The sequence below is a fragment of the Lactuca serriola genome, chromosome 1, assembly GCF_051521515.1.
Source record: "Lactuca serriola cultivar US96UC23 chromosome 1, Lser_US96UC23_V15, whole genome shotgun sequence".
NCBI lineage: Eukaryota > Viridiplantae > Streptophyta > Magnoliopsida > Asterales > Asteraceae > Lactuca > Lactuca serriola.
The window spans coordinates 158,385,929-158,404,828 of record NC_136408.1 but is presented as its reverse complement, the minus strand read 5'-3'; the positions used below and the strand labels follow the sequence as shown (position 1 = coordinate 158,404,828).

At 32.3% G+C, this 18,900-nt stretch overlaps 1 protein-coding gene across 1 annotated transcript; it reads right to left on the bottom strand.

Moving 5' to 3' along the window:
• Window positions 1-13,777: 13,777 nt before the first annotated feature.
• On the bottom strand, window positions 13,778-17,940 carry LOC145100810 (disease resistance protein RUN1-like). Its single transcript, XM_079037941.1, has 5 exons — window positions 17,723-17,940; window positions 16,493-17,166; window positions 14,657-15,785; window positions 14,252-14,575; window positions 13,778-14,165 (listed from the first exon to the last, which is right to left on the bottom strand). The coding sequence occupies exons 2-5, from the start codon at window positions 17,020-17,022 to the stop codon at window positions 13,866-13,868; spliced, it is 2,283 nt and encodes a 760-aa protein (XP_078894067.1). The 5' UTR covers window positions 17,023-17,166; window positions 17,723-17,940; the 3' UTR covers window positions 13,778-13,865.
• Between the last annotated feature and the right edge of the window lie 960 nt (window positions 17,941-18,900).

The following is an 18,900-nucleotide window of genomic DNA, read 5'->3' as shown; positions in this document are numbered from 1 at the left end:
AGAAGGCTTACGATACTGAATGGTACCTAATGGAAGATATCGTAAGAGTGATATCTTGCATTTATAATGCATCTAATATATAAGACGTCTAGTACGGGAGAAGTACACCTTCGATTAGCAGAAAGAAATATTTTTCGTATAATCTACGAAGTTATCCTATCGTCTGACATTTCCACCACCAACTGAGTTGAAACAGAATTGATGATTGAAGATACCCATGGAAGAAATCCTTGTAGAGTCTAGGGAAAATTATATGATTGTTTGGACACATTTGTACGTGTTAAAATTGTTTTTTTGATAATAACTTGGAGAACTGCGAGACTATACTTGGGAAGAGTATGAGTAGGTGTGAATGGTAGTAGAGGCCTATACTACCGCAAGCACAGGACTCAGGCTTAGATCAGGGGAAGTCATAAGGTTACCAAGAAGCTAGTAATTGATACCGTTTTATTCTAATATGTCGTTACCATAGTTTCGGTAATGACTAAGAAGATGATTGTTATTCCGACCCTATTGGTCATATCAAAATGAGTCCGACTACGATGCGTATGTTATGTGGTTCAGAGAACCAAGTTTGATGTAGCATCTGACTTAGGCCAGAAGATTGAAATAAAAGATAATCAAAGCGATCAGTAGAGATATCGCGATAGTTGCTTGTAGATCCGGGCTAGTCAATTTAGAGATAATAGGGGTCGAAAATGACTATTTGACAAAAGATTATTTAGAATAATTAATCTTAACCAAATTTTAGAATATGTCTCAAGGGTTCCGTACATTTAAATAACGCCAAAATCCGAGTTATAACGATGAAGTTATGACCCGTCGAAGTTTTACGGCAAAACCGACACAACACCAGGAGACGTAAATTGTGAATTTTTGATAAAGGACTTTTTAGCCTTAGTGGTCTAAACAAAAGTTGTAGTATACGTTAAACCAAGAGTGTCCATAAAAGAACGCCCAAATCTGACTTCGTATGAGGAAGTTATGAATTTTCTAAGATTTGGAATAGCAGTGCACAACCCGAAACTCAAATTTAAGTTCGACCGGTTTTTGGCCTATGGGAGCTAAATGAAAGTTGAAGATCTCATTAATAGGAACTCAACAATAAAAAGACAGAAAAAAATGGAGTTCGTATGTAGAAGTTATGAATTTTACGCGGACATTTAACAATATAATCTTCTCCTAATGTTAAATTTAAGATCGGTCGAGAATTAGCCAACGGAGTCTAAATGAAAGCTGTAGATATTTTTTTTACCTAAGCGTGGATATAAAGAACTTCGAAAATGGAGCTCGTATGCAAGATTTATGATTTTTCTAAGTCGGGAGGGTGTTGTACGAGTTTGGTTGACATGGCGCGATCACAGCCATTGCTTTCTCTCCAAGGAAAGCCATCAGATGATGACACATGGCACTGTCTCGGGGATTCAGTGACCCAAATCAGCGATTCCCTCAAATTTCCAGCCTATAAATAGAGGTGTCGGGTTCCCTCATTCTTCACACCATTCCAATCTCTTCTCTATCTCTCTCTCTCTCTCTCTAAACTCTCTCTCTATCCCCCAAACCCCCCCCCCCCTAAGCCTAGGTAAACCCCCTAGCACCCGAAGGCAGCCCTGAAGTTCCCGAAGGCTCCGAGAAAAGAGATTTTCGGCTCAGGAATGCTACTCCGGCAAAGTCCGGTTTTCGAGAAAACCCGCTGTAAGTGAGCTACGCCTAACCTATCTTTAGTATAGCTTATGTTTCAATATAGTAATGTTATTAGGAACTTATAATGAGTATTTGGGCTATTATTATGATTTATATAAGTGTCGTTATAATAACTTTTTAACCACTCGCAGTACGGGGAATCTGTTTTAAAGGGCCGCATAGGGTTGTTGGATTTCAGAAGTGCTATATGCCAAAATGGTCCTGCCCTCCGGTGTTATATGCCTGACCCCTGTCTGTATATAGTGGGTGAAAAGTATTATGTTAACGCTTATATAATAGTAATAATAGTTAGACTATTATTTAGTCTCATCGAGCATTAGACTAAACTCTAGTGGTAATGATACTAGGCTCTGTCAAAAGAGTTGTTTAAAGTAAACGAAGTGTCGTCCGAGTACCGAGTCACCACCTTATCAGGTGAGTGCATGGTCCCTTTCATCTTACACATAGATATGAAGTATTGCAATTTAGGTAGGAGATTTTTTTGCCAATTTTGATCTCTATTAAACTCCCAAATCTTTCGAGATTTATTGACTTATGTCAATAACATGTTTAATCTCTTTTATGTTTATCTAAATTCATGACAGGTTTATTGTTAATCATTTTTTAAATGGTAAATTTACCATGCAAAAACCCATGTAATCTCTGACTCAAATAATGCTTGAGAATCGCAAGTATCACATTACCTCGACTATAATCTAGCTAAAGCATTTGCTGTGACAACCCGAAGTTTGCTCCATCGGCGTAACCCATTTCCGTCCATAAAATTCATCTTTTTCGAATTGTTTCCGTTTAAGCTTTTAAATTAAGTCATTGTTTTTTAGGCTTCTATTATGACTTAATTGGTATCCAAACACGTTAGAAACTCACGAAAACATCCCAAATTATTATTTAGAAAATTATTAGTTACGACCACGTTGAGTTACGATAAATTAATCGGGTACGACCAAAAGCTCCGTTTAACGTCGGTATCGGGTAGAATTTCTCCGGGCCATAAACTCAACCCCTATATAAGGGATTGAGTGACATCATTTTTAAGCTTTTTCTCTCTCTCTCTTAAAACACTTTCTCTCACTACTCTCTCTCTAAAAACTCGAGTTTGATCCAAAAACCCCCCTTTCAAGCTTCAATTTGGTAAGTAATCTATCCTAGCTTGTTGTTAAGCTTTCATATCATGCAAATCGATGTTTGAATCACCCAAAACACTCAAGAACATGTGTTTATGGTTTAAGAACCCTTCCAAAACCGTGAACACCCCTAAAGAGGGTTTTGAAGCCCCAAAACCCTTCCAAATCACTCCTAGTGCTTAGATATGGCTTAGAAACTTGCATGCATGAGCTTAGGACCCCAAAATCTCACCAATTGACATATGGACATGAGTTTACAGCCCAAGAACATTCTTGGACCGTAAACCCTCATTCATGGACCATAAACACCTTTTTAAGGTGTTAAATTGACCTTAAACACCTCCAAAGGCTTCCGTGAGCTTCCATGAGTGCATAGAACCTTATATTCCTTCATGAGATGCACCAAAACATATACAAATGAATCAAACTTGAGTTTACGGCCCAAGAACACTCTTGGACCGTAAACACCCCTCCTTAGACCATAAACACCCCCAAAGGGTGTTAAAGTGTCTTTAACACCTTGTACGGCTTGGAATTGGACCTAGAACTTTGTATGCTTAACCTACAACCACTAAAACCCATAAATCATGGACAAACATGAGTTTACGGTTGTAAACTCATGTGTTTAAGGTAGTACACTACCCAAGAACATCTTCATAAACCATAAACTCCTTATCCAAGGTCATTTCAAGTCCCGATCACTTCCTAAGCCATGGAATCAACCCTAGAAACTTCCCGTGTGCATTGTAAGACCATTTGGCATCCAAGAACACACCACCCATGAGTTTACGACCATAAACTCATGGGGATATGATCACTGGACCGTAAACTCCCCTGAGGGCTTATTCTTGAAGAGTAAACTCCATAATTAGGCCCTACACACCCTTAGATGCCACCCGGGTCACTCCGAACACTTGATTTGAAGTGTTTTCGCGCCTCGGATTGTTTATTCATTTTAAATAGTAGATCAAGGTCTAATTAGATACATTTTATGTATCTCTTCATATTACATAGGAATCTTGTGCGTTTGCAAGCCGCGAGCTGACGTTTAGCATCCGAACCGACACGTTCCTCGACTGGTGAGTTCATACCCCTACTCTTTTTCCGTGTTTTTCAAATGTTTTCAGGGGGGAATACAAGCAAAAGTACAAGGAAATCTTGTACTCAAACTTATTATTTCAGTTCAAATGTTTATATTCTATATGTTTTTAATATCGAAAACCGTATTAACCAATAATTCGAATTGCAGAGTTAGCGTTCAGATTAATCATAGATTTCTTGATAAAGTGTTATAATCTATGTTATATTTCATAATCTACGAAGAATTCATACTAATCATTAATTAGGATTAATACTAATAAGATACGCCCTCGGATAGTAATAGAACGACGAAAGTACATATAGGAATAATACGAATACGAATAATACGAATACGAATAATATGAATACGAATAAAACGAATACGAAAGTACGCCTTTGGATATCGACAGAGTTTCGAAAATACTACTAATTAGATATTCGACATTCGAGTGTAGGATAACTAGGATAACAGAATACCTAATTAATACGACAAGTATGATAGATACTAGGGCATAGCATTCTGAACCAAGAACTAACCACAACTTTAGGAAAATTAGGGTTTTTTTCCTGGGATAACGAATTGTTCCTAACGAAACTGTAGAATAAACGAAAAATGAATTCTCATATAGGAAAATAAGGGTTTTTCCTGAGATAACAAACTGTTCCTAATATGGGATTTTCTTGGATAACGACTTTTTCAGAAAAACCAAAGGAACCTATTCTTTTACAAAAATAAACCGCTTATGAACTCACCAGCTTTATGCTGATTTTCAAACTACTTGTATTCTCAGGTCCACATTAGACAGGTACACAACTATCTTTTGGAGAAGACGGAGCGTACAGAAGACTTGTCTTAACTTTTGTTCATATGATATATATGTATAACTTTTGTAACACTTTGCTTTCAAACAAATGTAAATATTCATATGTAATGTAATGTTTTGTGTCTATTATGCTTACTATGTACATTGGTTGCAATACTTCATGACATCCTCCGCCCCGGAACATTTCTGCCATCGGTTTCGGGGTGTGACATTTTCTCCAGGCACTACCCTACGTCAACAAATTATAATGAAGTATGTGTTTTTCATAGGTAACATGAGATTTAGGGTTTTATAAAATGGGGTTTTTGTTTTATATAGTTAAAACTCTTAACTTTTGAAAACATTCAATTTATAACTTTCATAAAAGCTTCAATTTCAAATTTTAAATGCAATCAAAATAAGAAACAACAAAAACATGTGCAAGTAACGATGACACCAGTATCGATCATATTTGTCTCCCCTTTCTGCCATCCAATGAAAGACAAATCATATTAAGGACAAAGGGACACTTCAAAGCTCCCACTAGATTAGCCACCAACTCTTAATGCTAGCTTGAACTCCATGGGACTCCAAACTCCTAGATCCTCTTCTTGGTCTTCGGACTTTGTAACATTACAATTTTCATTCCAATAAAAATTTTCCTAACTAAACTATTACAATTTAAAATAAAAATGGTATGTTATAGAAAAAGAAAACATATGGCAGGAATGTCACAAAGAATAAAATACAACACATAGGTTAAGTGGATGATCAGTATGTCAGATCCATACAATTCAAAACAAGCAATTATTTTAAACTTTGATTACCTTTTAGATTAAATACATAACCATAAAGTTGAAAGAAAACTAACATGCCATTGTTTTTATCATCTCACATGCAAGAGATCATCCAAACAATAATGTCTTCATTTTATCTTATGGTGATAATTTAGAACAAATAATTAAAACAACAAAAGAAGGTGATAATTAACTTTTGTAAAACAATCATATTTTCATGATATTTGAGTTAAATGAATTAAACTGGTGAAGGCATATTCAATTTGAAAAATAATGTTTCTATGAATATTGAACACGTGTCACGTACTTGAAGGGACACGTCTTGTTCAACATTTAAACACACATTGACAACCATAATTCATGCACCATATTCCACATATTAGGGTTCAGCATTTCTAGTTGTAGATGTGTCACGTACACAGAGGTGACATGCCATATTCATTGCGCAAAAATAATTTATGCTTAATCTCAAAAAGGGTTTTAGATTAAGGTTAATTTAACTTTTTTTTTTAATTTATAATGGCTTGATCTAATCAACCCACATCATGCAAGTAGGTTAACACAATAACAATTGGATATCTAAATGTGAAAGACATGAACAAGTGGATCTGATACCACTATTGGGTTATGGGAATACAAAATCCACAAATACATAGCGAAATCATACATATAAATTGATCCCAAGAACCCAATATCATATCTATGTTCATCCAATATGTTGCAACTAAATAAACATCCATCAAGGGATTAAAAAAATACATGTACAGACTTTAACTTCTTTGGTCTAGCTAGTTAATCAGATGTAAAGAATCCAAAGTAAGATACCTTTGATGTAGTCGCACCCAAGGAAAAATCAAAGCAACCTTGACAACCTCTAGAAACTACATCACACCAAACCCTAAACAGCTAGGCTTTCGTCGCGTCGATGCATCGCGTCAAGAAAGGGACGTGTCGCGTTCATCAATATGATTAAGAGTTTTGACAGGGGTTGAGTGGCAGCCGAATTGTAGGGTTTTCAACACTTAGATTTTCGCTACTATGCTCCTTAATTTATAGGGGAAGGTTTAGAATCTTTATAATTATCTGAAACGTTTGACTTTTAAATCTTTGCATTTAAACTCCTTAATCTACAAGTTTATATTAATTAATTAAAAAACTAGATCCATATTATTCTCTAATGTTAATAATATTGGATCTACATGGTCAAGAATCATTTTAGAATGATGTTTACCAATAACATATGATCATATATGGCCACACCTTTAGCAAGTTGTCATTTATTGAATATTTATTAATAATTTGATTATTAATAAATAAATTCAACTCTTGTAATTAATTAGGAAATAATTATTCTTTTATAAAAAATAATATTTCAAAAGAGTAGAAACTACTTATTAAATAATATGGCATCATTTAATAAGTCATGCACACAATTTTTAGACCTTTTGGATTTTACTATATATAACTTGTACATATAAGAGATACTACTTGCTTAATTGGAAACATCACATCAATCTTTTCTCTATCATAATCATAGGTTGTGATGGGTATGAGAGGTTGCTTTTCAACCTCTCTTTTATACAGTCCATTCTTCTTACTCCATGCTTTTGACTTGTGTAAGGGTATAGGCTCTAAATTTCATGAAGTAGTATATAAAGAGAGTAAGGCTTTCATTTAGAAAATGGTGGTTTCCGAGGTCAACAAAATTAATAACCTTAAATCTTTTACACTAAAATAGAGTATAGTGGTAAAGGGGTTGAATCCATGGAGATTGGTTTAATTTTTTAACTCTATGAAAATCTCTTTGTAAAAAGACTTGTAAAATGGCAATAAAAATAAAAAATTGGGGGTTTTGGTCTTTTGGAATACTTGAAATAAACTAGAATTAAACTAAGATTTAAATAGACAATTCAACAAAAATAAGAGTTTGATATAATATTAATAAGAGAAAGATGGTTGACTTAAGGTTTACTCACTTGAACATTTGATGAACATATCATTAGAATCCAATGGTGCAATACTTGTTTTAAATCCTTAATTTGGGTATAGTAATCCAAGAAGCTTGATATTACCTAGAATTTTCTTAGTTGTTGAAATAGTTAGAAAATCTCATAACAATTTCCTTAGTCAAAGTCACAATTTCCATTAAGCATACAATTGGTGAAAGTCAACTAGCATTAAGAACCAAAAAGTCACCAAATCTAAGAGGAGTCAAATGCTTTCACTTCTATGTTGGAGAAAATGTTTTTATGATTGTGTGAAGTAAAACTAACAAAAAAATCACTTGTTGCTTGCTAATTTGAGGATCCTTTACTTAATCAAGAAATTAGCCAAGTAATCACCACAAGCACATTTAAACTCATGAATAAAAACACACAAGTAGTAATAAGATGTTAAAAACAAAAAACATTCTCATAAAGATTCAAGAACAAGTTCATGGAGTCTTCAACATTCAACAAACATTCAAATGATTTCACCAAAGTCAACCAAGTTTAATCTAACCTAATATAGCTAAACACAAGAAAACAAAGTAAGGATAGATTGTACCAAACATTTAACAAGATTCAAGAGCAAAAAGATGAAGTTCTTGAGGTATTCTTGGTCTTCAAAATGCTCCAAAATCTCCAAAGAATCCTCTCAAGTTTGGATGTGCAAGAGTGTCAAAAGAGTCCCACCAAACCTCCCCAAATAGAGGCCAAAAGTAAAATCATGAATTTGCCCCTGCAGGGACTCATGCGGGCCACGTGGAAATCTTACGCGGGCCGCATAAACTAACGAAGAATGGGCCTTCTTTATTTGTTGGGTCTGCACTGCTTAGTCCACTAGTCTAATTTTAGTCTGATCAGCTTCTAGCACATTTTTCTTTAAGTTTTCTTCAATTTGAGCCTACTTTTTTTTTCTCTAAATCCTCCAAAGCTCATGTAATTATCCAATCATTAATTCCCATATGCTTGAAAAATTCTTCCATCTTCGTTTAACTAAGAGATCATCTTCTTCAATGCTCAATCCATCTGAAGACTATTTTATGTATCACCTCCACTAGATATTAAGCCTAAAAATCTTTATTGTTCTCCAAGTCTAATCAGCTCCAGAAGATCCCACTCCACTAGTCTCTAAAAAAAAACTGCAATTATGCTCACGAAACTAGTGAGTATCCGAAATAGTCATAAAATAACAAAATGGAAAATATGCATGAAAATTAACTAAAATATTAATGAAATATACTAAAATAGAGTATAAAACGAAGTAAATAAAATAAAACTATCAAAAAGCTAGTCTTGAATCTCTTTCTCCTTTCCCATATATGAACCGTAGGTTCATTCCATCTCCCTATTCTTCTCTTTTGAGGCTAATGAAGAATTGGCGTTTTAGAAGTTCTTCTCCTTTCAGGCTTATTTATGATAAGTGCTTAAAAGCTTAAAAAAATACTTCAAACAAGATGGGAACTAACATTCTTTGTGGCATATACTTGTTGGTGAATACATTATAGTGAAACTCTTTCTTGAGTTTTTGTTATCGTCATCAACTCCCCAAAACCAACCGGGATTAAAGTCTTCAAAGGTAGTAATTCTAAACATCCTATGTGTTGTTTATAATCTTTATATATCATGTATTAGGATCCTTGCCGGTTTTGTTTAAAATGATCTTAAAATAATAGTTATTTTAAAATTGTTTTCGTTTGATGCTTAAAATTGTTCTATAAAAAGATCGCTTTTAAATTTCACAAAACCCATCAAATACTTGCTTAAAACTATTCATGCGTGTAACACAAAAAGACTCTGTCATTAATAATAATATTACCAATTATTGTTACTGAGGACACTATTTTCTAACAACAATTCCCATTTGTATAATAACATTTCATTTTTAATATATATGATAATATGGTTTTTAAACCAAACTAGGAATTTGCCCCACCCAGTGTTATGAAGGCGTCAATCCGTTTTGTAAGTTGAATTCTGACGATTATATTGATAAAAGTTAGATATCGTTGCATTTGTTGGTAGATAAATATACAAGGTCAGTACAACTAACTAACTTCAATTTATATTGTTGAATGAAAACGTAGTATATGTGACCAAATCCATCCTAGAAAACATACATAAAGTAATCACGAAAACGTACACAAAATTTACATGAAAATGTAATTATTAAGGAAAATTATATTATATATACTACGGGGGATAAACATGAGAATTAAAAAATTAAAAGGATGAAAGTGACATATTATAAACTTAAAAAATGGAAGTGTCAAAAAAAGAAAAAAGAAAAAAAAAAGACACAGGGATGAAATTGTCAAGTAAAGATTAGGAAAAAAAAAAAAAAAAAGGAGGGCTGAAATTGCCAAAGTAGAATAAGGACCAAATGAGAAAAACAAAAAAAGCAGGGTTGAAAGTGGCAACTAAAGTTGACACCGATATTACAAAACAATACTATAGTATAATTTGCACTAATTTTTTATCGTAAAACCAATATATAAAACATCATACATGTAACATACTTACCTGTTAAATATTACAATAACTAGTTTATAACCCGTAAAAACTATGGTTATAAAATTAATTAAATTTTTATAATAAAAATTTAAAATTAGTAATCAATTATTTTAAATAACTTATTAATTAGGAAATTTTTTAGTTATATAAAATTATAATCATTGATTTAAATAAATATATGAAATTATATCATTTTATAATTTATATTAATTTTATTTTAATGTTATTAATTTAATTTACTTAGAGAGAGAAATTTGAAATTTAAAATGAAAAATTCATAGGTTGACAACTGGTATGTATTAATTAGGAGACATAATAGGGTGTTACATGACAAAAGAAGAATAGAATATATATTAATTAAGATGTCTAATAGGGTGACACACGTCACAAGGAGAATAAAACTATTCTTTTATTAGAATAGGAAGATGGTATTCTATATACTCATGGAAAAGCCGAAAAGGTAGAGCGTTGTTAATAAACGTATTTCACCCATATCATGTTTCTATCTAAATTTTCAGTTTTATCTATTTAACCATTTAAACTAAGATATGAATTAAAATTAGCTTTAATTGTAAGTAAGTGAAAGAAATGTTAATCAAATTAGTTTTATTTTACGCACATGGAGTTTGTACAAGACACGACTTATTTACACAAAATCTAATCAAAATCAACTTACCGTACTTTTTAATTTTACTTATTTGATGATTTGATCAATTAGAATAATATATAAAAGAATATGAACTTATTTATAGGTAAATGAGTCAAATGCACTTTAAACCTATATTTAAAAAACACATATTTTCTAAACAGAGTTTTTATATGATATAAAACTATATGACATAAAACACAGTAAGGATAAAATTCTAATTTATGAGATGCTAATGCACAAATTGTATACAAGCCGCTATGTTTTTAAAATTGTTAAAAGGTAAGATATCTTTTTATTCTAATAAAAGAATAGCTTTAATTTTTTTTTTTTTTTTTTTGTCATGTGTCACTCTAATATAACTCCTCATTAATATTATATCACTTGTCATAGATAAATATTAGGCAAATCACTTTAAAATTCAAATATACTTTTTCTAATTATATGTTAAATTTGAAGTTATAATAATTTTAAATTTTTGATATATCTCTTAATTAATATTTTATTTAAAATAAATGATTAATAACTATGAATCTTTATTATAAAAGTTTAATTAATTTTGTAACCATTATTCTCATAGATTATAACTAGTTGTTGTATAAAAACATTTAACAAAGAACACATCACAAAGGACCCTTTGGTTTAGTCTTAGAATGAATATCATATTTGAACTAGCTGTTGTATATAAACATTTAAAATAATTGATTAATAATTATGAATCTTTACTATCAGGTTTTAGTCTCAGAATGAATATGATATTATCATTGCATATTTCGTCTAGAAACCATTTGGTTGTATAAATTGGAAAAAAAAAAATGTGAAACATGGTTTACATAACTAGGAATTTAACCACCTTTTGAATAATAGGAAACTTAAAATAATTTATCATATTTTAGTTTGTTTCCATATTGAGCGATTTCATATTTCAAACTATCATAATCTAGGTATTGAGTTTGTTCTCTACCACATTCTAGTTTTCATATTTTTATATGATAATATATTTTAGTTTCTATGTTTTGCATACTCTAAAACCAATGATATGACCTTGTAGGCATCTTGAAATTAAATTACAATCACATATAGTTTCTCTTTACAACTTATGTCTGTTGTCAGATACCTATCCCAAATCAATATAGAAAGAACTGGATAACCTTTCATTCAGCAAAAATCACACTTACTCAACATACATTTATTTGTGTTACAACACTATATATATTTTTCAAATATATTCATTAAGGCATTGTACATCACTATATATCGTTTTACATCGACACATCTAACTAATTACAACATTTTACTTTCATTTTTTTTTCTTATTAGGACAATATACTTTTAAAACTTTACACAATTATAATAGTGAAATTTGCACCATACATTCATTTATTTTTATATAACAATATTCAACATTTGTTTATTTCTATTACAAAATTGTACTTTCAATTATTTTTCTTATCAAGGCTAATACTTTGAAAAAATCTTACCAATTATATCACCAAAAATTGCAACATTCTTTCTGAATATTATAGCATTTTTATTTTTATTTATAAAATTTATTTACTTCTATTACAACATTGTACTTTCCATTATTTCTTATTAAGTGTTAAGAAACTGTTTTTGGAATCTACCCAGTTATAGCATCTCCCTTTCAAATATTTCTTACTATGCATTATACTTCAAAAAACTACATAATAAGAATTTCTTTCTAAATTGATAAATCAATAGATTTTTCAAAGTACAATGTTATTTTTCACAATTGACCCTTACTCTTTCGTCTTCTTTTTATTTTTTAATCTTCTCTTCTTTCCTCTTTCATACTTGCCTTTTCTTCTTTTTCTGTAACTATTAGCGATCTTTTCTACCATTTATTACCATAACTACCCTTCTGGAAATAAAGGTCGCATAAACACTTGTCAAAAGAAGAAAAGAGGAACAAAAAAAGTGAAACCAACTCTTTACCTAAAGAAGATCAGCATATGAAATGCCCTCATGCTTACTTGTAACCTTCTATGGGTATTTCTCTATGCCTTTTATATATGTGATAAAAAAACATAGCTTCCACTTTTTTATATTTTATAAAAACAAAGTCTTATTTTAAAGATAAGTAAAATCAATAAAAATGTGTCGAATGGGGTCAGATCCATCTATTTAGGGGGTGTTTGGCCTGACTTTTAAAATAACTTTTGACTTTATCTTTTAGAAAAAGTCCCAAAAGATGTTTGGTAAACTGAAAATAACTTTTATAATCAACTTTTGCAACAGAGTAAAATGAGTCTTTTTGAAAAGTTACAAAATCGTGACTTTTTCTAACTTTTCAACAGGTAAAACCATTAATTACCTTTATACCCCACCTACCCTAATCAATTCACAGTATCCCTCACGAATCTCTCGTTCTCTCCGCTCACACTTTCTTCTCTCTCGCATCTTGCTCGATCGATTTGCCTTCAACACCGGCGATCTTGCTGCAACGCCGGCGATCTTCCTGCTACACCGGCCTATTCCGTCTCAATCGCCGACAGGTAAGTTTTCTTCTTCTTTTCCAGTCGATTTCCAATGTTGTACAACATCTTTCTGTCGATTTTACAATCGATTTTACTATATCTTGCTGTCGATTTCCAATTTTCAGTAGCAAAGACATGTGGTTTTTCGATTTTCCTTGAAGTGTTCTTCTCTCTCGCTGTCTCGCATCTGCTGTGATTTGTTCCTCCTATTTCTGAAATTGATATTCTATGATTAACATACCTTTGTGAAATTGATGAAATATGGATGAAATATTGATTAATAATTAGTGAACTTGATAAAATATGGATTAATAATTAGAGAAATTGATGAAACATGAAGCTGATAGAAATTTTTTGTTTTGGGATTGTGTTAACAGGTAACCAATTTCTGTGATATTATGTTTTTCTGTTTTGTTTAGAATTTTGATAAATAAATGAAATCATTTAGTAAGGTTAATGAAATTGGTTTGTTGTTTAAATGTTGTATTTTAACTTTTGACTTTTTACCTTCAAAAGTTAATCCAAATACTATTTTAAAAATAACTTTTGTAAAAAGTTCTTTTACAAAAAGTCCTTTTACAAAAAGGACTTTTGGCCCCACAAAAGTTAATCCAAACACCCCCTTAAGATAAATAAAATCATAATCCATCTATATAAGATGTTAGACAACAACTATGTCTAATATTGATGATTAACAAGAGCAAATCCACAATCACTTCAAGATTCACCAAGATTACAACCCTCTAGCAATAATGTTTTAACCTTCTTCAACACACATACAATTCTTGAAAGCTTTTCAATCTTGATACAGAAACTCAGATCAACAAGGACAAGTTCAACACATTGCTCAATTGACTCACAAACTTCACGCAAACCAATGCAATTTGTAACTATTAGCCTCTCAAGTGTTGGGATTTCATCAAACCCACCCAAACTAACAAGTTGTTCACAAAAACTTAAATTAAGAATCTTCAATGATCCAAGAACCCTTTTGTCTTTTAAACAATATCCATCCAGCTGATAAACAAATATAGGTTAGAACATAGAATAGTAGTGAATTTTATCAACTCAACATGAAAAAGTAATAAATGAAGATAAGTTACCTTTTGCCTCTTTTGAAGCAGTTGTGAATTACTATAACAAACACCAAATGATTCAATATTGCTATATGACATGTCAAGAGCAACCAAATTCTCCATTCGTAAGTCTGAAGGTATAGACTTCAAAGGAAACCCATGCATACACAACCATCTTAATTCTTCTGGAAAATTCTCATAAGACCCTCTAATTTGCACATAATTGAGTTGTAGAAGCATTAGCCTATCCATCTTACTCAATGCGTCTGTTTTCAACTCAACTGATCCACGTAACTTCTCTTTCTCAAGCATTCTCATGTCAAGGGTGAGGCCTCGAATATTCCCTTTACCCTAAAAAGAAAACGGATGCAAAAATAAACATCAAATGTTACAAAACATGTAAATAGAGAATAAAAAATATTTTGATCTTACCTTTTTTTGTTTCAACACTTTGAATGACTCTTCATCACACCATAATCGACTCCGTTTCCATGGCTTGTTAGGTGATTCTTCACATACAATGTATCTTCCCATCTCTTGAATCAATTGACGCATCATTAACTTGTTATTTTGATTAATACTAAGAAGGCCTCTGTCGATTAAATTAGTGATCCCATTTCTTGTTTCTATACCAAAAGAATTTAATATTGTAATTGCTACATCTTTATCCATTCCAACAAAAAAACAAGCAATATCTTTAAACAAATCCTTATTATCGTTAGATGGTAAAGAGTCAAAGCTTCCTCTTAACACATTATGTATACGAGCACCATTTTCTTTCTTTAACTCTTCCATGCATCCCTCCCAATAAGATATATCCCGATTATGTAAAGCCTTTCCCATACCTTTAAGAGCCATTGGATGTCCTTCACAATATTTCACAAGCTTATCTGACAACTCTTCATAGCCTGGATTCGGATCATAGGACATGAAAGCATGAAAACACAAAAGTTTCCGTGACCCAGTGTCATCTAATCCTTCAAGCAAGTGTTTTAAATGGTTGGGTTTAAAGTTCTTTTTGAATAGTGCACAACTCTCTGTTAACCACGCGTCTTTTGTTGTTATTATGATTTTGCTTCCCGGATGAAAAGCTTTGCTTCCAAGTAACGCGTTTAACTGGTCAAGACTATTGATATCATCAAGAACTAGAAACACCTTTTTACGGGAGACTACATTCTCAATTTTTGAGGTATATATAGAAGCATTATTAACTAGAATTGAAGTTGTTTTTGAAATATCATCACAGAGTTGTTGTTGTAAGTCGAGCAAACCACTAGCTTTTGCATCACATCTCTTACCGATATCTTCAATAAAACTGCTTGTGTGGAATTCATGACAATGTAACGTATAGACATATTTGGCTAAAGATGTCTTCCCGATTCCACCAATACCTAAAATAGTGAGTATGTTTGTTGTATGTAAGGATGCATCTTGCAACCATGAAGTGACAAAATTAATGGAATTGTCCATTCCAATAAGTTGTGGCAGAGGACTCCTTGAGGATATACGTAATCTATTGTAGATGTCATTTACAACTTCTACAATAACCTCCGTTTCTTTCCTGAAATTTGATTTGAAATCAAAGTCACATTCTAAATAAGGTTTTAATATCAAAACTATGTCATATTCGCCTTTCTATGTTATAACCATATAAGCATCTAAATGTGAAATGTCATAGTTTTTATGTATAATAAGTCCTGAGCCACCAATGTAATACAATATCTCAATGTGGTTTTATAAGATTGTCAATCTTAAATATCAATGTGGTTTTGCATGGATCTGTAAAAAAATGGTATGTAATAGTTATAGGGTTAACTATTACTACTTACAAGTTATAAGTAAGAGCAGTTATTTATCAATATTGAAGATGATATGATTTGAAGTTAGAAAATACATAATCAATGGTAAACACATTGCAACCATTCAAATTTTAGTTTTAATAGAAAGCATATAAAAGTTATTACAATGGTGTGTTAAAAAGAATTAATTTATGATAAAATAATAAATGCATACAAAAGGTGTTAAAAGTAGCAAGATGGTTAATCATTTAATCTACCTATATGAATCAATACATGAGATCAGATGATTGCAAAAATTAGATTCAATTTTAAGCATTTCTTTATCCATTTTATATACATCAGAAATATACATAATTGATGTTGATTAGGGAATTTATTGAAATGCATAGGGAGAAGAAGATATTAACTTTTCATGAGCTAATAGAACAAAATTAAAGGAGCATGGAAATATGGGTATAAAAGTGGTCACCTGCCATTTATGTCAATCCCTTTTAAATCAGCAACTTCTGTAAGCGCTTTATTCCATTTTTCCATCTTTTCAGCTAATTTACTTCTTTTATTTGCATTTGTCTCTGCCTCCATCCTGTGTCTATGCATAGCCATTGCATCTCCGAAGCTACATTTTTGCTTCCTGACATTAGTGGGCTCCACATGATAAAAGAGAGGGAAAACAATATGGTTGGATGTCATATGTTGCTCAAGGATCAACACTAATTCATCCAGACACCATGTTGAAGTAGCATAATTCATGGACAACACAATAACAGAAGCCCTAGATGCTTTAATTGCACTCTCCAATTCCGGTTTCAGATCTTCCCCTATTTCAATCTCTTCATCATCCAAGAAGGTAGTGATTTTGGCATCCATGAGTGCCTTATAAAGCTGATTAGTGAAACCATGACGAGTGTCAACGCCTCTAAAACTTAAAAACACATCGTATGTATAACCATGAGTTGATGAAGATGAAAATCCTTCTGAATGTTCAGAGGGAACAGCCATTATGACTTATGGGTTAATGACCTTTCACCCTTCCCAATATGCTTTGAAACTCGGTTTCCTTCACACAGCTTCAGTTATGAATGTTGGTTTTAGTGTTCACCTCTTCCTTTTGTTAAAAAGCTTTCGAATCCCACACTTAATTTGCTGCATCAGATTTTAACAAATAATTAATATATTAACACAAAAAAGAATAAGTTTCTTGACATGGTTGTTTATAGATCCCTTTTTTTTCTTAAATTAACAAGTCATGCCATTTATAAGCTTTCGATTTCAAATCTATACTAGATGAAACTTTGGAGGTAAATAAACTTATAAACCTCATACACAAGCCTACAGATATCCCCCTTCTTGAGACAAAGGTGATTTATTAGACAACTGAAAAAGGATTTGTTGTCTAAGGTTGTAGGTGATAAATCTACAAAGGAATCACATACAAATTTTGTAGCTCAAAGCAAAAACCTAATCCAGCTTATTTGCAAATAATTTAGTATTAATTAAGCAATTAGAGATCTAAACTCTGTATCAGCAAAATCCTAAACAAGATGGACGCTCTAATTGAAATATAAAACTAGACAAAAGTAATCGAAATAATCGAAATTTTAAACCCCTGTTGATGGAAAAACACATGATTGATAAACTAAGATAATCGACAACTTCTGAAATTAACTTGTAAGAATGTGCACAGTGCATATATAGTTACCTGCCTACAGAACGACAGCGAGACGTGAGTAGACGAGAATAGAGGACGATGAACGGCGATGAGACTTAAAAGATGACGGAGTGAAAAGTACAGGCGAACGGCGGTAAGTTGGAGGTGAACGGCGAGGCAATGAGGAAGGAGGCGAGACAAGACGGTGAGGCTTCACGATTTTCCTTTCTTTTGAGTTTTCTTTTTCCGAATTTAACGATATTACGCCACGAACATTACTAGAAAATTTCTAAGGTAATTGCTTGAAAATTTAACAATATTTTCTTCGACAACTAATTTATATTTGTTTTAAGGGTAATTGCTTGAAATTTTCTAGGTAAATTACATCATTCCGGTGTATATGTCAAACATGCATTTAATTCTTATTTTTAAAAATTAATGTATTTTAAAAACATGTATATCTCACTTCCATTAGTTTAAATTTACATGTGAAATGGAATAACTAAAATGCACTTTATAATTTATTTTTTATATCTTTAATTATTTTTAATTTATTAAACCTAATATGAGAATCTCTCTCTCTCTCTCTCTCTCTCTCTCTCTCTCTCTCTCTCTCTCTCTCTCTCTCTCTCTCTCTCTCTCTCTCTCTCTCTCTCTCTCTCTCTCTCTCTCTCTCTCTCAACCACCATTACTGGAAATCCACTCCACCACTACACAACCACTATTTGTTTTCCTAAAAAATAATCACCAACCACCACCTTCTTCACCATTGAAACCCTCTTGTACGAACATCGGTCGGCAACCACTCCCTTTGACACCACCTGTCATCGCTCCATTATCAGTATTGTGGGAGGATATAGCCTCTTTTCGGAGTACAAATCTAAACAGTAAGGTAGAAACTTGGGAAGGAGTGCAAATTTGCTACCCTCTCGACAAAAAAAATGAAAGGTGCCTATGGTTTGGTGTAGCGATGGATCACCCATATTGTTCGGCACAACCACCCCAAACACTCCATTCTCCCTTCCCATCCAATGGTGAAACCTTCTTCCTTCTTCTCACTCTAATCGATAAACCACATATTGAGAAAACGGATTAGTTATCTTGTTCTCAATCGAACATTGGAACCATGGTTCTTAAAAGCGCGTCATGGCGTGTCTCAAGACGTGTAATTGTGTGAGGCGTGGTGTAGCCGTTACGAAAACGTCCAAAGCGGGTTTGTTAAGTGTGGC